Below are 19,793 nucleotides of genomic sequence, written 5' to 3'. Positions count from 1 at the left end.
TCTGTGGGTTTGTGTGTGTGTGTTCTCCCGGCAGGTGTGTCCTCTGTCGCCTCCCTGATGTCCCTAGCTTGGGTGCTAGCCTCGTATCATAAGCTTCTCCGGGACTCTAGGGATGACAAGAAGAGCATGAGCTACCGAGGGGCCCTTATCCATCTCTTCTGGCGTCTCTTCACCATCTCATCCAGAGTGATCTCTTTCGCCCTCTTTGCTTCCATCTTCCAGCTCTATTTCGGGATCTTTCTGGTGGTCCACTGGTGCGCCATGGCTTTCTGGATCATCCATGGCGGGACAGACTTCTGCATGTCTAAATGGGAGGAGATTCTCTTCAACATGGTGGTAGGGATTGTGTACATTTTTTGCTGGTTTAATGTCAAGGAAGGGCGGACCCGATACCGAATGTTTGCCTATTACACTGTAGTCTTGACGGAGAATGCTGCCTTGACGCTCCTTTGGTATTATTACAGAGACCCCGACACCACTGACTCGTACGCTGTGCCAGCACTCTGTTGCGTCTTTCTTAGCTTCGCCGCCGGGGTAGCACTGATGCTCTTGTACTACGGCATCCTGCATCCCATGGGGCCAAGAGCTAAGATCTTTGCCAGCTCCTGTTGCGCCGAACTGCTCTGGGGCATTCCTTTGCCCCCTGACGTTGAACCCATGGCTCCCCAGACCCCAGGGTACAGGGCGGCCCAGGCAACGCCCACCAGAGCGGCCACGGAGCAACAGGAGGAACTCACGGCTGAGACTTGCTTGCCAGTTTTCCAAGTGAGAGCGATGGTACCCTCAACTCCGTCCGGGAGGCCCTACCACCCAGAAGGCCCTCTCATTAAGATAGACATCCCAAGGAAGAGGTACCCAGCTTGGGACGCCCATTTTGTAGACAGGAGATTAAGAAGGACTATAAACATTCTACAGTACGTCACCCCGACCGCCGTAGGGATTAGATATAGAGACGGACCTCTCTTGTATGAATTGCTACAGTACGAATCTTCACTTTAAAAGCTCCTTTAAACACAAGCACACATACAAACATACAGACACACACACACACACACACACACATGACACATGACACACACGACACACACACGACACACAAACTGTCACAGACAAACAACAAAAGAATTAAAAGAGGGAAATTGGGGGCGGGGAAAGGCGGGTTAAATGTTTACGGTCATGAACACAGCTCATGAAACTAACCTTCCAATAAGTTTTATTTCTGGTTGCTGTATGTATTTAACTAATTATATATATATATATATATATATATATATATATATGCAGGTTTTGGTGTCTTCGGGTGTCTTCCCGTGTAAGAGTCGGGGTGTCTGTGCGACGTTTCGACGAGGTCTCACTCGTCATCTTCAGGCTGGTGCTTTCGGCTTCTTGTTACTGGAACAGAGCAGAGTCTGGTGTTTGAGTTCCTATAAATACTGTTGAGGGGTGTGGTGTATAGCCTCCAACGTTCTGGGCAGAGAGGAAGTTCCTAGATTAGTGTGCCTCTTCTTCTTTTGTTCCTTAATTACTTGAGGGATATCTTGAGTGATTTCATGAGTGATATTCTGAATACCACTGGGTGGGTCATTAAGTGTAGATTAGTTGCTAAAGCTTTTGTGTCTTGACCTCTTGAGCTTGTGAAGAGTTTTTCTGAGAAGATGGCTGTGCTGCATTTAGTTGTGCTCTGGCTTGGCTTCGTGTATAGGGGCGAGCTGTGGTTTTGTGCCTTGTGCCAGCCAGATCTGTGTAGGGATTGCAGGGGATTGCAGACAAAATCAGCAAAATCCTCCATAAACACAATATCAAAACAGCCTTCTGCACCAACCAAAATATAGCCAATATCCTCAGAAACCCAAAAGACAAAATCCAGCTGGAAAACCAAGGGGTCTATGAAATACCCTGCAAAGTCTGCCCAGCCACGTACATTGGACAAACAAACAGACGAATAAATGCACGTATCGCAGAACACAAGAATGCCGTCAAAAAAGAAGAAAAAACTTCCTCTCTTTTCCAACACATGAAAGAAACAGGACACGAAATTAATTTTGCAGATTCCAAATTGCTCTTTAACATGGAACATCACCACAAGAGAATAATCATGGAAGCCATCGAGATAGAGAAACACCCTCACAACATGAACAAGCGTGACGACACGTCCCGCCTGCCAGACATCTGGAAATTAGCCCTCCCCACAAAAACCGACACCAGAACCAGAGGCACACAGAACGCCGTCACCAATCAACCACACCAGACCCAAACCCAGACCCTCTCCACAGACATATTACAGACTCCATCCAGTAGCCAAACTATAGTGGCACCTCCGGATGCTGCACCCCCCTGCAATCCCTACACAGATCTGGCTGGCACAAGGCACAAAACCACAGCTCGCCCCTATACACGAAGCCAAGCCAGAGCACAACTAAATGCAGCACAGCCATCTTCTCAGAAAAACTCTTCACAAGCTCAAGAGGTCAAGACACAAAAGCTTTAGCAACTAATCTACACTTAATGACCCACCCAGTGGTATTCAGAATATCACTCATGAAATCACTCAAGATATCCCTCAAGTAATTAAGGAACAAAAGAAGAAGAGGCACACTAATCTAGGAACTTCCTCTCTGCCCAGAACGTTGGAGGCTATACACCACACCCCTCAACAGTATTTATAGGAACTCAAACACCAGACTCTGCTCTGTTCCAGTAACAAGAAGCCGAAAGCACCAGCCTGAAGATGACGAGTGAGACCTCGTCGAAACGTCGCACAGACACCCCGACTCTTACACGGGAAGACACCCGAAGACACCAAAACCTGCATTCCTGTACCCGTGAAAACCTACGAAAGCATATATATATATATATATATATATATATGGGAATGAGAGATCCTCGATGTTTTGTAAGTAAAAACAAAAAGAAAAACTTTCCTTTTGTTTTTTACGCGCAGGAGAAGAAGAAGGAAAAAAAACAAAAAAAAACCAACAACGCAAAGCCAACCAGTATTTTCAAACTTCCACGCTTTCAGAGGTCGGAGTAAAGCAAACAAGCTCCGCCTCTGAGTTTTATACCTTACACCAAGTGTAGGACATTATCATAGGGATTGGTGCTGATTGAAAATAATAATAATACTAATAATAAAATATATATATAACAAACAAACAAAAAAAACCTACAACTGCCTTATGCCCTTAGGTGCTGAGTTTCATTATGTACTGTCACCTCCCTCATGCAAAGCTCTTTGACGGTTTTAACGACAGAAATTATATATATATACATATGCGCGCACGTACAAGACGGGTGTGCGCATATACAGTTATGTCTATATATGTATATAAATATATATATATATGAAACTAGATTTTTTTAAAACAAAAATCAGATGAAGAGGAAATATAATTGCTCTTATTAGATTGGCACAAAAAGAAAAAAAGTGAAAATGCCCACGCTTAAACTTGAAGAGGGTCCATGTTCGTTTTATGATTTGGCATGGGAGTTGTTTTAATTGAACGTATTTCAGTTCCTTTTAAGCAGGCCAGTCTGTTTGTAATGTTATAACTGCATTCCTGATGGGGGGTGGGGGGTTAATGGGTGGGGAAGGGGAAGGGGAAGAGGAAGGGGGTGATACTTTATGTTTCACCATACTGAGCTTGTATCTCAGGGTGTAATCCTGTTTCTTTCCAAGCCAATGAAAATCCAGTTTTTGACTTGCACCCGCTGTGCCGCGACTCACCAATTGATACGTCTTTGGGCAGCCAGGCAGTCTTCAGCCAGTCTCTCTTGCGAACCGGGCACCCAGTTCACTCAAATGGTGGAAGCTGGCTCATGGACCCCCTAAAAAAATCCTTGTGCACATCAGTTTCTTCCATTGAACTGAATGGGGAACCCATTGCATCAGTTGACTGCAGCTTGCCTGCCTGCAGAAAACGGTTGGAGGGGGGAATCAGTCCCACCCTGCCCACAAAACAAGTTATTTCATTGGTTTTCATTGCAATTGATATTGGGATCAATACAAAACAAAACAAAAACTTCTCTGATTTGTTTCTGGAAGCAATTTTTTTTAAAAAAAGATGGCCTTTAACTCTTAAACTGAGTACCAAATACTAATGATGATCACGGTGAGGATTACGATAACAGAACTTAAAAAGTATTTATTTATTTTTTAAGTTCCATCATGGCTTTCCCCTTCCCCTCTCCCAATCATTCTCAGTCTTAATAAAACTCAGCATAGTAGCAAAAAGAAAGTCAATTTAAAGGCACAGTTCTGGAGCTTTGGCTGGTAATTGGGCTTTGATCTGCAGGCATCATTTTAAGGCTTTAAAGAGGGACACGTCAATTGAACGTTGTAACGGTGCGTCTCGTTTCGTGTCAGCCTTAAAGTGATCTTAAAACGGTATTCTGTGATTTGTTTGTGTTTTTCTATTTTCTAAAGAAGGAAAACAAAAATGAAAAGCGAAGGATGGGGATTAGCTCATCACTAGCGTGTTTCCGGCAAAAATTTGGTGCTTAACATTTCTGTTGTTTAATCGTTGTGATGGTTTAGCCAAGAATTGCTTGGCTTCGCTCATAGTGCTTTCTGGGGGAGCTGCAGAAACAAACTGGTTTTCTTTCCCTGGTGCTCTTTCCTGTATGTTCGTAGGAAAGAAGACGGCATCCAGCAACATAACAGCTTAGCGTAGAGTTCCACCAACTTCAACATTTTGACCTCGGCTTGCAGGAAAACTGAAAAGCTAGACTCTTCGATTTAACATGTTTGATGATGTCAGGAGGTTTATACATTTGGTTGCTTTCTCCTCTGAATTTGAGTTGCAATGGCAGGCAGTGCGTACAAACCTTCCACTGAAAGAATGTTGCTTCTATAAATGAATTCTTCTCTCATCTAGGGCAATCTCTCTCCAGCCCCCCAAGGGGAAAAGGTGGGGGGGACACACAAGCAACCCACCAGAAGCTCGTTTCAGTTCAGTGGATATGACTGCATTTTCCGTGTATCTGTGCAAATTAAAAAACAAAACAATAATTCAGAAATACTGTTAAATGTTTAAAATTGCAGCAGCAGCAGCAGCAGCAGCAAAGAACCCACAAAATTGATTGCGTTCAAAAGAGATAAAAATGGGGGCACCTGGGTGTGAACTGTGGCGAAATATGTGTAACCACTTTTAAAAATATAATTTGTGAAAGGGTTTTGAAAGCAATCATACCAACTTTGTATTCTTATGTTTTTAAAGCTGAAAGTTTTTTCCCACCTGAATATACCTGAGCAGAGAAATAACTTTTACAAAGGAGATGTGCACTGCTGTGGTCTGGGCAATATTATTATTATTATTATTATTATTATCTTCATGATTAATTGTTTCAATTGTTAAACATTTCTCGGTGTAATGTCTGAAGACGTTCAAGGGTGTTGTTGTCAAAAACAGACACGTTTTCTTTTCTTTCTTTTTTTAAAAAAGAGCCACATTTTTACCGGTCTCAGGACAATTAATAATTATTTTGCATCTTGCACCTCTGGGCTTCATGTTGCTCTTTGTCCTGTGACGATATTTTTATAAGAAAAGTGGTGCCTGTATTTCCCATCCTTGTTTTACATTTTATTCTCTCCCACTGCCATCCACTCCAGTTGCCCAGGGACAGTCCCTTCATTTTATGCCCCAGATAAAACATTGCCTTGATTTTCTCCCAGTTTTCGCCCCAGATAAAACACTGCCTTGATTTTCTCCCTGTTTCGCCCATGGGGGATGTAAGGCATAGCTTCCTAAAATATTATTAAATGACGCCCATCTGCCTAGAGTTCATTAGGTTTCTTAGACCCTAGACTGCCTCTTTATTGATCATCCATCTTGATTTGCTTGTACAAAGCTTAAGCTATCCCACCTTTCCTCCAAGGAGCTGCAGGGCAAATAATTCTTCTCCTCCCCATTATTTTCTGCAAAACAGCCCTGCAAGAGAGTCTAGGCTGAGAGGTTCCAGTTACAGATAGGTAGCCGTGTTGGTCTGCCATAGTCAAAATAAAAAAATTCCTTCCAGTAGCACCTTAAAGACCAACTAAGTTAGTTCTTTAATTAAAACGTATCTGAAGAAGTGTGCATGCACATGAAAGCTCATACCAAGAACTAACTTAGTTGGTCTTTAAGGTGCTACTGGAAGGAATTTTTTTATTTTGAGCTTAGCAGGTGACCTTCAAACAGCCACCGTCTCTTAACCTAACCTATCTCCCAGGATTGTTGTGAGGCTGAAATGGAAGGAAAGAGAGAAAGAGAGAGGGCTTTTGCACAGCACCTATGCATACTGCCTGGAGCTCCTTGTAGGAAATTTGGAATAGAAATTTAAGAAATAAATAACGCAAGAGCCGGTTCCAGTTATGGGGATTTCTTCCTTCTGGAAACATACCAAAGTCTGAGCATAAGCAGAGTTGGTGCTGCATATTGAGAGTAGCCTTTCAGCCACTACTTCTCAGCTTTATTTATAGGAGTATTGTGAGGGGAGAACTGGGCGTGCTGCCTGGAGGTCTTTGAGGAACAGGGGGAAGATAAAGAGAAGCGGATGGTGCAATAGATGTGCAACTCTTCCCTTTGAATGGTAAAAGCCAAGGGTTTCTGCATAGAGATACACTCCAAAATCATCTCCTGGTCCTCAACCCAGGCAAACAAAGAAGGATTATCACAGTTCAAGGACACATTCTCTCCCAGGGAAAATGTGCACTTGAGCTGGGTGGTATGGACCAATAAGGGGTATGTCGACATGGGAAGAGTCCCGGGGTCCAGGCAGAGAGGGCTAGAGGGCCACATTTGGCCCTGAAACCCGAGGTTCTCCACCCCATGATAAGTCAACACACACACACACTGCATGTGTGAAAGTCTGGTGCTAAGTCAACATTCCCCCCTGGCATGCTTGATAGGCTTGAAAGTCTGGTGCTAAGCTAACGTTCCCGCCCGCCCCTGCCCTGGCACATTTCAGCAGAAGCCCAGAGGTGCATTGGGGTAGCAGGGAGGAAGTCTTAATACTGCAAAGTGGCAAAGCACACGTCCAACTCTTAGTGCTCCTGGCACAACGCCCTCGCTTTGGAGTCGGTGCTTTGGCCCGGCTTGCAACTTATTCTACTGCAAAAACTTTCTCGTGCCTATTCTGCCATGCCACTTTTGGGCAGAAGATTCTCTTTTCCGGTTTATGTTTTTATTTATTTATTTTTTGGTCAGGAGGCCCTATCAGCGGGTCAGTGGGAAATTGCTGGTGGTTCCTTCCCCCACCCCCGCAAAATTTCGCAAAATTGAACCGCGGGTGGCCTATTTGGAATACTTCCGTTTCACACAGGGAAAGCGCTTCTGTTCCCGAAGGCTGTGTGATGGTGCTTCCACAGTTGCCTGTTGCTCCAGGGCTCCTTGAGAGAATGGCCTATGACTGTTCTATGCGGGGGGTAGGGGTGGGGTTGGGGGGGGTTGACAGGGGTCAGCGTTCCTCTTCACGTCTCAGGTATATTCTGGTGCAGAGAACCTCAGCTGATGGTGAGAGCATGTCAAGGCTAACCCCAAAGAAACATGGGCAAATGTTTCATTGGTCCATTCTGTCACAGACACTTTCAGTATTCTTTCTCTTCCCTTTGCTGGTATCTGAGCACAGAGTGGGTGGGTGAGTGACTTTCCTGCAGAGTCATTGCTAAATGTTGATCCAGTATCAAGGAACTTTGCATGAGGACAAGTCTGTGGAATCCAACAAGAGAAGGGAATGACCGCTGTGTGTTTTGCCACTGGATCCTCTTTGAACTGTGCATCACTTCATGGGCTCTGCACTTAATTAAATTGGGTGACCTGGAACTATGATGGGCAGGTGGAACCTGGAACTATGATGGGCAGGTGGAAAATTTGAAAGGGCTCCTGCGCCTTTAATGTGTAGCTGCCCTTGCAGAAATTCCCTCTTCTAAACAATTATTAAAGGTGCATGTGCCCCATCTTCTTCGGCTTCTGGTCTCCCTAACTGAAGCTGAGTGTGTAAATTTTTTTAATTGTACAGTTGGATCCTTTTGGAACACACACGGAAAGCTCAGGACCTTCTGAGGGCTCCACAGCCTGTATCACGGGGAATGATATATATATATATATATATAGGATTTGAGGCTCTGTTTGCTTCTATGATAAGACAATGTTGAGGTTGTGAGGGGAACCACTCTGACATTTAATGAATGGGAAATGGCAAGTTCTCTGTCCCCAACTATGCTCCGGAGGTCTTTGCACGATGTGGCGCCCGCCCTCTAACCTTTCTGTGTCTTCAACATACCTATCTGTAAATGATGTGTTCACCTTGACCTACCTCTCAGGGGGGTTGTGAGGCCCAGTTGACCACCTGCCAAACACGTGGGTGAAAGGTGCTAAACAGTATTGAGATGTTCTTTGCCTTTGTCGTTTGTCGTTAATTTTATACTACCGCATGCCGCAGGAGTGCTTTGGGAACCAGGAACTGGAAAGAACAACAACAAGGTCTCTGCTAGCATCGGAGGGTCCCACCTACCCCATGTACGTTTCTGCAAAACGGTATTTCCCTTTGCGTAAAGTCAAGGCACAAGGCTTTCATGCCTGCATGTGATCACTTGTTTACCTGATGAGTCCCAGCTAGAATGTGTGAAGAGGCCTCTGTTGAAAAGCTTTGGGTCTGACGTGATACAAACATTCTGACTATGGTGTATGATCTGGGACAGCACGTTCACAGGAACTGTCGCTTGATGGTGCACTCGTCACGGCGAACAGATCCCATATCAAACCTCCTGCTTCCACCTTCCCCCTGTTAATGCCTTTCAGTGTACGACGCATGCCATTTTCTAAATGTTTAATAAGTGATTCTCTTCCTGACCTGACCAGCTTCCTAGCCAATACTCCATGGCACTTGTGTTAGTCTTAGGCTCGCCATCTTCCTGTTGAAACACAGTGAAATGCTTGCTCATACTTTGGGGACTAGCCTTGATTCAATATGGGGGGAAACCAGCCTATAGCTGCAGGCAATGGAGAAACCCCTCTTTGCTTGACTCAGATAGGTTTGTTTGATTGCCTTTGTGATTCCTCATTGCCTAGCATATGAACCTTTGTTGAATTCATTATATGGGAGCTATAATTTTTATATATATACAAATGTTACTTGTTCTTGTTAATCTTTCTACTGCATTACCTTACACGAAAGAGCGGTGGTGATGGCAACGAACGAGCGAAAGCAACATAAAATCTTGTTCAACGTTTCCTATCTAATTCCTCCCAAGACATTGGCTATGATGCAACAAACCATGGGACTAGTTTTGTGTACTCAATGGGCTTTAGGCATGGGTCCCGTCCCCCCCCCCAAGAAAAAAATGTTGCATGGCAAATTACATTCGAAACTGAGGGAAGAGGTCTTCAAAAGCAACCTACAACATAGCATGGATTTAACGTTCAAAGGGATTTACTCTTCAAAAAAATGAAAAGTCGGAGTCCCACCAGGCATGCCCAAAGTGGATCATTGGATCTGGGCCTTTGCCCGCAAGGGAATGGGGTGGGGTTGAGAGAGCAGGGTTTGTTCCAGCAACAGGTCAACTCTCGTTGCCATCCAGTCTTCCTATTGAAACATAGAGGCGTCATTAACTGAAATGCAGGCAATGGTCTTATTCCTGGGTCACCCAAACAAGACTTACCAAAAATTAACAAAATTCTCATCCTTTTTTCTTTTTTTTTGATGGTGGGGAAGTGGTGATGATACACTCTGTCTTTGTTTAAGCATTGTTACAGTGGTCCAAATCAGGTTGTCATGGGAAAGCCTTCTTTGATGCTAGGTTTTTGCTTGAGTTTATCATCGTGATCCCCTTGTGGATCACCCGTCCCGCTCCCCCAGGAAAAAAAAATCCACCAACGTTAAATGGTGCCAGAAAAATAACTTTCTCTGGAAACAGAGAATGGCCAAAACATTTTAGTTTGTGAATACCATATGATTGACCACCCTTCCCTGCTTTCCGATTTCCCTCTTGCGTTAGGATCTTGTCAAGGCTGATGCCAAAATTACAAATGGGTATTGTGAGGAATCTGCTTCCGTGCCACACGAGGCTGTGTCTGCACTGGTGCCTGACAGCGTAGAATGGACCCTGCTGGTCTCTGTTGAAAGAGTAACAAAGTGGTAGAGAAAATCTCGCTTTTCTCAGCACAGCTGACGGCACGCAGGCACTGATGCTTCAACCACTGCAAGAACTGCATCCGTCTGCAGTGCTGTACATCTCAACGCATCACCAGCCCATGGCGTGGTATGCATATTTCATGTGCAGCTAGCCTGCCTGTTCGTGCCAGTGCAGACACAGCTCAAAACACTGGGCCCCCACCCACATGCTACAAGAGCATGGTGGGACACCCATTCTCTCCCCCCCCCCAATGCTAGTCCTTCTCTGTCGCACTGCTCTTATTAAACACCTGTGCCTTTAAAAGGCGTGGCCTTGGCTGGGCTGTTTTGAGGTGCAGTTCGTCAGGCACGAAAATGGCGAGCTTTTGCAGATAGATCTTAAAGGCTACCTGCTTTTCAAGTCTACTTGCAAACATCCTTTTCAGAGGAGTCCTCTGCAAGGACTGCACCACTTTGGACTGCAGATGGACTAACATGATTCAGTGGTTCCTTGCCCATAAAACGCTAGCATGTCAGGGAGATTGCTAGGCTAAAACCCAAATTCTTGATTTTTTCTAAACAGAGGGCGGTCCTGTTCCTCTGACCTAGTCTGGATGCTTCTTATGGATGCTACAGGTGTTGTGACCTAGAGAAAAGAGGGAGTGGGGTGTGTGGGTTCCAAATGAGGGGGAAGGGTTGACAAGTGAGAAAAAGAGAATTTCAGGTGTGATCATGGTTCCAAAATACCTGTGGCCAGCTCCACATTGGATAACTCGGGGACAGTGGTCCTTATAGCACGTAGCATGGATGTGGGCACTGATTTGCTTGCTTTTCACCAGCACATCTTCTCAACTTATGGTTCCCATGTGGGAGGATGGTTGGAAGGCTTCAGAATTAACCTTCAGCATTGGCACAGTGAAGTCATGTGCGTGGGCAGTGGACCACCATGCGCACAGCCCAAGTTTCCATGGTGGCTCCTCGCATTGCTGAAGAGGCAAGCCCCTCTTTGGGGGGGGGAGTAAACAGAAAAATAGGCTTGCCTCTTCAACCTATGGTGGAAACATCAAATAAATCTCTTCAGTATTTTCCACTTTTATTTTTCCTTTGGGACCACTGAAACATCACTGTCCCCATACTGCAGCTGAAGAACCACAGCTTTTGGGGAAGGGGTGAACAATAGAAATAGCGATTGCAGAAAAACTGCCTTAGGGTTCTATTATGTTTCCATCAACCTTTGCCATTCCTCCGTCTTCTAAACAACTGGGAGGAGGTGGGATGTTAAACGTGAAAGGAAAGAAAGTAGAGACTGGTCTGGTGTCAATGTTTCACATTCTTGCGCATCTGCCAGGCTTCCATCATGCCAGCAGGGCCACTACTGATACCTGCCCTGGGTCCTTTTATATTTTTTCCCTTGCTAACATCTCTAGGTTATCCTGTGGATAGCAGGTTGCAATCGTGCCAACAGTCCCTGCAAGGCTAGAGCCAGCCCTGGGAGGGATTCCTTTCTGTCTCAAGGCATAACCCACCACAAAGTTCTTCCATAGTGAGCCCCATTGAAATGAACACTGGATCCGTGTTTAGAGTTCAGCAGCTAGACCAGGCATAGGCAAACTCGGTCCTCCAGGTGTTTTGGGACTACAACTCCCATCATCCCTGGCCACTGGTCCTGTTAGCTAGGGATCATGGGAGGTGTAGCCCCAAAACATCTGGAGGGCCAAGTTTGCCTATGCCTGAGTTAGACTTCATGGTGGATCTTTCTTTATCTACATCAGTATTTCTCAAACTCAGGTCTCCAGCTGTTTTTGGACTACAGTTACCATCACTCCAAGCCACTGGTCCTGCTAGCTAGGGATGATGGGAGTTGTAGTCCAAAAACCCAAGTTTGGGAAACACTGGACATGGACATTTTGAGACTGAAGTGTTAAACACAGAAGAGACCATGGTGGAGGTTGATGTTAACAAATATTATGGAGATGGTGAGGATTCACAGATCATGTCTACTGAGGGCTGTGGGGAGGGGGCAGGGAAAGCCCCAAGGGCCTGATAGAAGAGTTTGGAGGGCCACATTCAGCCTTCAGTCCCGGCATTCATAACAGAACAATGTAGGCAGAAACTGTGAAGTTGTTTCATACTGGTACCTAACAGACTGTCATTGGTGTAATGTGGAGGCTGTAGGAAAACAAAGAGTCATTTCAGTCATGTTTACATACCCACGTGGCAAATTTCCTACATGGATATCACCTCTGCAGGGGAAACCTCATGCACACAATCATGCACAATGAGTGTGTGTGTGTGTGAAGCCACAGTTGGTGGAGTATTCCTGCAATACCTGCAGGTGGACAAATTGGCAAATGGATTGCTGGTTCCCTATTTGACGTTTGTGTTTTGAAACATTTATATAACAGCCCTTTTTCATACTAATTTCAAAAGCAGTTTGCAAACCTAAAAATGACAGCAGTGATATATATATATATATATATATATATATATATGAATGAATGAGAGAAAGAGCTGAATGAGGGCTATAAAAGTGAGGAGCAAGAGGCCAAATGGGTTTCTCTTGGTAGAGAGTTCCATAACATTGAGGCCACCACCAAGGAGACTCTGCTGCTAATGGAGGCTTGCACAGCCTCGTAGTGTAGAATTTGGAGCAGGGCTTCATCAGAAGAACTCAGGTATGTGGGGCAGGCAAACTCATTAGGAAGAAAGTGTTCCACATGCAGATGTCATCATTTATTTTTATTTATTTAACAAAATGTATAGGCTACTTCATAAATAAAAACTGTAAGAAGTTTACATAATATTATTTATATAATTTATATAGAAACCCACAAAATAAAATTTAGAAACAAGTAGACAAGATAAGATTACATGCCTGGTTAGGCTTGGGGTGTGTGTGAAGGTTTAAGTAGGTGTTAGAAACACATGAAGTCATCTACACATAGGATACATGCAATTTTCAACACAGAAGTGGTACCCATGTAGAAAATTCATCATGTGTGAAGAAGCCCTTAGGAATCAGCAGTCTTTGCTAACATTGATCGAAAGACGCTTATGGCTGATTGGGGTATCGTCATCTATCCAACATGCCCCCAATTAAATTATTCCCATTCTCCCATTATATTTTACTGTACTGGTTTAGGAAACATGGAATCCTGGATTGAAACGAAAGGTTGCTCCAAAAGTCTTTGAAACCAATGAAAAGATCGCTGTTTAAATCTCAACAGATTAGTAACCGTATTGACTTTGATCGACGCAAAGTCAACACCACTTCTGATTATATAGCAAGGTAAATGCCCAACTTCGCCACTCTAACGTAGACCTCTTTGGGTCTGTTTTCGCATTTGAAAAACAAAAAAGCCTCTCTCTTTCATGGATAAATTTTTAGTGCTAGGTGGAGATTTTGCCAGAAACAAATTCCTTATGGTTTTTGAGGTAGCCAAGAGAACATTCCAGTCTCCAGCCAACCAGCATGCTGTATGCTGATTTCAGGACAGTTCTGCTAGTGACTTGCTTGAGAGAAGAAGGAAGCTGAGTTTGGAAAGGAATGTGTCTTTAATCTGAGCCAAAATTTCAAAGGTCTTAAGTTGTTTGGATGGACTGGGCAAAAAATAACAACACCAATGCCAACAAACAATTGGTGCTATATAATTTTTTTGGCCAAAATGGTGCCTGTAACTTTCTTATTTTATTTTATTTTATTACTTTTAAATTGCAGTACAGTTGCCTTGCACAGAAGAAAGCAGCTATTTATACACTTTTTTGCTTAAATAACTATGGTGCATGTGTTGTGGCGTGTTGGACTCCCTCGTTTCCATAGCACGGCGTTGAGTGTGTTTCTCGTGATCTTAGCCTGGCTGACATACTTCTCCTCCTGTGCAGATGTACTGATAAATAAGTCCCACTGAGTTCAGCAGGGCTTACTCCCAAGTAAGCGTGCACAGGGTTGCAGGCCTTAACTTGGCTTCCTCATTCCCCACTCTAGGACTTGAGTTTGGTTGCAAAAGCTTAGCCTTGGTTCCAGCGGAAGCACATACTAACTACAGTATTTAGAAGAGATTTAGCGTTGCAATATATAAATGTAAAGGTCGTTGTTTTCTGAAGGACCTGTTCAGTTGGTTCGTTTTAGTTGCATGATCTCTGCAAAGTTCCTGAATGATAGACACGAATACGGGGCCGACCCAGAACGTTTTGACACCTGAGGCAAACCACATAATGGTGCCCTCCTGCCCAGGAAGAAGGGATGAGTGAAGGTCAACACCAGGAACGAGGCGGGGAATTAAATCAAGATTCCCCGACAGGGTTGAAGTGGGAATCAAAGGCTGTCATGGGGGGAAGGGGCTCACTTTGGATCATGCCAGGCAAGTACAGAGCCCAGGAGACCCCAAAGGTCAGCCCTACCATTTTCTTCCCAGGGTGGCAGGACACCAGCATCCTATTCACCAAGAGATCACTGTAGAGGCAGCATGTGGAGACTTCTGAGCAGATAGCAGATCCAGCCTCCACGGAGCCCTTACTATTACCAAGTGCCAGCGTCAGCAGTGGGCAATGCATTCCTTGGAGGCTGGATCTTCAGATCCTGCCGCCTGAGGCAATTGCCTCATGGGTGGGCCGGCCCTGCATTAACAGGTACCTCTGTGATCCAAACCCAGAACGCCATTCCATGTTTTACAAGCTACTGATCTATTCAGAGGGTGACAAGGTTCCAGACCTCATTGCTGTCTGGGCGGGGACTTTGGACTTGCTGAGCCTTTGTTGCGCTGACTTTAAATATAGGAGTTGGGGAGACAGCTAGATCTGGTGTCTGGTAGAAAATGACTGAGGGTACGGCATGGTAAAATTAGAACAATATTCCTCTGTTGGTTTTAGCCCTTTTCATTGAAGTTGAGAGTAGTTGTGCATAATGTTGAAATGGTAGCTGTGCCTGCAAGACAGGATAATAGGTATAGAACTTAGGTGGCAGGGGGTTGGAGTGAAATGGTATTCTCTGCCCCCAACCCCAGCTTCCATAGTATACATCTTCTGTACAGACTCCGTACAGTCAATAGACAGACAAATAGATGCAGGCATTGCCTCTTTGCAGAGGAATGTAGATCTGGATGGGAGCAATCAAAGGCCACCACTCTTATGTCTTCCTCTCCATGTGTTCAGTATTCTGATATTCAGTCATGTGATCAGAGCTGTGGTTTAGGTTGTGCTTGCTGAGAAGCCATAGCCGGTCCATCTTCCAGGTACCCCGCTATGGTGTCCCAGCAGCCAAGAGAAGGGCAACTTGGACGAAACTGGGGGCAGGAATGGGGACAACAGGGAAGGTGTCCCATGGGTTATATGGCAGAGCAAAGCTGGCATTCAGTGGGCTGTATCCAACATCAGTCATATTCAGAGCAGACCCATTGAAATTAATAGATACGTTCATTGATTTCAATGAGTTTCCTCTGAGCAGAACTGAGCTGGGTACAAACCACAGATCTTTGCCTTAACACCCAGTTAGGAGCTCAGATTGAGCACCCTCAGTCAATTATTCCATAACAATTTGGAGGTTGCTCAGTCAATTATTCCATATTTATGAGCAAACACAGAAGAACAAAGTGGATTATCCCCTTAGATGATATTTCCTTCTTTTAAATAATAATATTATTATTTTTAAGTCATTACATGAACATTGCAATGCATGCTGCTTTTTCTCCCCATCCCCAGTGAACGCTGTGTTCCCCCCATTTTCTACAACAGTGCTAAGATTTCTTTTCCTGGTAGTGCCAAATTCTACTCTCTGGGGGTCAGCCTCAATGAACTGCCACCAAAGTTGAACGGCTTATCTATGTCATACTGAATGTCCACAATTTGAAGATGGCTGACAACCCCATAATTGTTTGGGGAATGTCCAGAAGCTCAAGGATACACAGTTAGTGACCCAAATTCACTTGTATATGTCTGGAAAGCAGAACATAGATTTTGTTCCCCTAGCATTCCAAGAATTCATCTGGAATTGTCAGCATTCACATGGAGATGTCGAATTTTGGACGTTCATTGTAACATCTGAAGCACAGGGAAGCCTGGGAACTGTGGTTCTTTGAGGAGGACATGGGAAGTCTAGCACAGAATTCTCTTCGCCCTCAACCAAACTCCAGTTCCCAGAATCCTGTGGAGGAAACCATAGCAGGAATGGCACCAATATTTGTGATATAGATATGGCTGAAGAGCCCACTTGATGTCGGCCTTGATATGACCAGAATTTGAACTGCCTCCAAGACATCCCCACGGAGTCTTCAAAGCCTTTGGTCCATTTCTTCCAGCCTGTGAGGGCAGGATGAGAGGGATGATGCCAGCAAAACTTCGCTTCTCCAAATCCCATAGTGCCTTTTCCAGTGGTGCTCCCTATTTCACATAACCCAAGGCAAACACTTGCTGTGGCCACAGAGAATGCCAGTATTTCCTCTCTTTTCTCATATGCCAGTGCAATATAAGACTTCCATGCATAAACATATATAGATAGATCTAGCTGTAAGTACATCCAATTAGAAACTAGGTGCACTTCTATCTCTGCACATAATAAACTCAAACACAACTTTGAAGGAGATGCCAGTTGCCATTCTTGCCAAACAGAACACTCTCCTTTTCCCAAAGGTCTGGCAAGATGCCTCCTTGGAGAGTAGGAGGCGTGAACTGATGCAAAACTACAATGACCAGATTATTTTATTTACTAAACTTATATTCCACCTTTCCTCCCAAAGGGGCCTGGGGTGGCAATGAAGAAGGAGGACATTTGAGATACATCTTTGAGAAAATGGAGAAGTTTCAGAGGGGCCTCATTATTTACATACCGACGCCAACATTTGCACAATTTTATTTTTAGTAAGCTCAGTCCCCGGTGCAAGTCTTAACTGTCATGCTGGAGACAGGATCTTCTCCGCTGCAGTCCCCAAAACTGGAACGGCCACATCCATCTCACGCCGACAATTTAAATCTTCCATTGGCTACTTAAGACACCCCAGTTTACTCTGGCCTTTGGAAGTGAAATGTGTGTTTTTGGCCATCCTCCCTGTAAATGGAATTATTCATCGTATCTCTTCTATGCTTCTTATCACTGTTGCTTTATGGTTCTCCAAGAATGCGTTATTCTGTCATTGTGTTTTTAGTTTACGTAACTCGCCCCGGGACCTTTGGGGGGAACGGCAGGTATGAAATACCAGAAATAGATAAGTGAATGGCTTCCCTTCAAGAGGTGCCAGAAGCTAATTCTGGTGAGGGGGAAATGAAGACCCTCACTTCTTCAGTATACTCCTGTGAACTGCAGCGAGGAGAAGCCATGACAGTTTAGGTCTGTGGTTCCCAACGTGGGGCACAATTTGATTTTTAAGGGGGGGGGCAATTCGAGAATTGAGTAATTAACAGTTAACGGCCTTTTAGGCTTCCTCCACGTGAACAGGAGTTCACTTTTTTGAATAATAAGAATTATACGTCACCGCAAGGAGGGGGCATCAGGATTTTAGAGATCCTTAGGTGGGGCACAGCCAAAAAAAGGTTGGGAACCTCTGGTCTAGGCAAATTGGGGGTGCTTTCTCTTGCCGTGTTCTGAAAAAGCTGGCGAAAGACAGAGCCCCCCAAAAAAAGGGGGTTTTACGTAAGTTTCACTTATTTTAAAGTGAGCTCAGCGGGGGCTAGTTGGATCTATGCTATGATAATAATAATAATAATAATAATAATAATAATAATAATAATAATAAATGCACTTTTCTATTCCAAAAGTGCATTAGAGTCCTTCGCATGATTGAACTCGTTGAGGTGGGTTGCTATGAGGACCGTGGCAGGCGAATGCTGCTTCATCGGCCAAGGGGGATGATCTGGCATTTGGCCCCCTCCCCAAAGATCCTGGCCCTTTCTATGGATTATGAACTCTTAGTGACCCAAATAATGTAATATATTTCACCATACGGGAATGTTTGGAGAGAACGTTTGGGTCTTGCTGGCTCCCTGCTTTCGTCTGCTCTGTGGAACCAGTTCATCTGACACCTGTCTTGAACCCAAAATGGCAGCCATAGTTCTCTGACGTGTGATTCCCATGTTGTCTTTCTGTAGTGAGGAAGGCAGCTCTGGCTTGGTCCTCCTCAGAGGGAGAGTCCAGCCCATCTTACAATAATACTATTATCACAATCAGTGCTGTTTTTCTAGAAAAAGAGGTGCCAGAACTCACCAACAACGCCTCTCTTTCTTTTCTTATAATGGCAATGGCGCCCACCTGAGAGGTGCCAGAACTGAGCATAGCTGTCAACTGTTCCCTTTTTTTAAGGGAAATCCCCTTATTCTGAATAGGATTCCTCACAAGAAAAGTTGACAGCTATGGAACTGAGTCCTGGTGAGTTCCGGCTGAAAAGCAGGGGAAAGTCCTGATCGGAATAGCAAGGGCAGTATTCTTCGATCGGCTATAACCTCCCCGCCGCCCTTTTTAATTTGTCTCTGTGCCCCCATGTTGCCCCAACTAATTGCCCCACCTTTGCCCACCTGGTGCCATCCTGGAGGTGGCAGTTGTGGTTTGATGCATAGGGCACCAGGTTGGTTAAGACCAGTTTAAAGTATTGCTGCACCCTGTGCTAAAATTTCTGGCAAATTTGAGGCTGGGGGGGGATGGCGGAGGGAGGGGGGAGAGAATGGCCCTGAATAATGTCATTTTATATGAAAAGTAGGAACGCCGGTAATTATTCTGTACAAAAGGTGCTAGAATCCAATTTCGTTTTATAGGCTTTGGTTTGTGGGGCCGATGGGTGTGTTTGTGTGTGTGCTCATGTACATGAGTTACGCAGAATTCTTGGTGTGCACCCTTTTCTGTCGGTTGTTAAAACCCTGTGTTGGTTCGAAAACGAACATTTATTTATTTTATTTTATTTCTTGTGACGAGCTTTTAAAAAAGTATTTTTAAAAAATGTGCAGCTCCTGCAACTTATGTAACCAGAAAGGATGGTTTCCTCCTCTTGCTCTTAAATATAAATGGTTGGACTTATATTAAATGAACTTGAGGCAGAGAGCAAAGCACAAGAAGATTCTGAAATAGATATATATTTTTAAAGAACTGTCTTTCAATTGGGCAAAGGATAGAGGGGTATATAAATATAAATATATATATATATGGGAAACGTTCATTATTCCATTCTGACCAGAAATAGCAGCCGTACTCAGCTAACAAGCTACTTTGGGGGAGAGAAAGTTTGTTTCTGAAAAGCTTTTATATTTATGAGGACTTATTGGTGATAAATATTTATGCTTTAATTTCTCAATTGCTTTAGAAAAAACAACAACGCCTAGTTGATTCACATAGAACTCTTACCTCAAGCTAGCTTTTAAAGGAAAAGGGGGAGAAAAAGAGTTTTTTGTGTTCTCTCCCCCCATTTTTTATTTTTAAAGAAACAAAACCATGAATGAGCAAAGGGGAGGCAGAAATAATTCAAAGTTTTTTGTCCCCCCCCAAATTTTTTTATTAATTTTCACATAATTATAAACAAACAAACACAAAAAACACAAACAAACATAAATCATAACCTTATTAAAAATTACACTTATTAACATTGTTAAGTGACTTCCTCGCTTCCCCTTGGTTGAATTTCAGTGTATATCCTTTTAACGGTTTTCCAAATCACATTTCTTAGAAAACTTAACTTTAAGATTAACATCCTGAAATCTTTTCATTTTGAAATTAAGTATATTAATCCATC

At 44.0% G+C, this 19,793-nt stretch overlaps 2 protein-coding genes across 2 annotated transcripts in view; one reads left to right on the top strand and one right to left on the bottom strand.

Annotated features, from left to right (window-relative positions):
* XKR6 (XK related 6) overlaps positions 1 to 1,209 on the top strand; it is a gene marked incomplete at its 5' end in the record, with an annotated part of 182,075 nt that extends 180,866 nt beyond the window's left edge. The window contains one exon of the mRNA XM_082217582.1: positions 35 to 1,209. Coding sequence (XP_082073708.1) covers positions 35 to 999 — 965 coding nt within the window. The 3' untranslated portion in view covers positions 1,000 to 1,209. The remainder of the gene's footprint in view (positions 1 to 34) is intronic.
* The window catches only part of LOC309529522 (L-threonine 3-dehydrogenase, mitochondrial-like), a 444,872-nt gene extending 426,500 nt beyond the window's left edge, over positions 1 to 18,372 (bottom strand). Inside the window, exon 1 of the mRNA XM_082217821.1 lies at positions 18,360 to 18,372. The gene's annotated coding sequence lies outside the window, so the exon portion shown is untranslated. The remainder of the gene's footprint in view (positions 1 to 18,359) is intronic.
* Positions 18,373 to 19,793: the final 1,421 nt, after the last annotated feature.

Source organism: Podarcis vaucheri (assembly GCF_965113315.1).
Source record: "Podarcis vaucheri genome assembly, chromosome: 3".
NCBI classification, from domain to species: Eukaryota; Metazoa; Chordata; class Lepidosauria; order Squamata; family Lacertidae; genus Podarcis; species Podarcis vaucheri.
The sequence above is the reverse complement of the archived record's forward strand: the minus strand, read 5'-3'. Positions and strand labels throughout refer to the sequence as shown.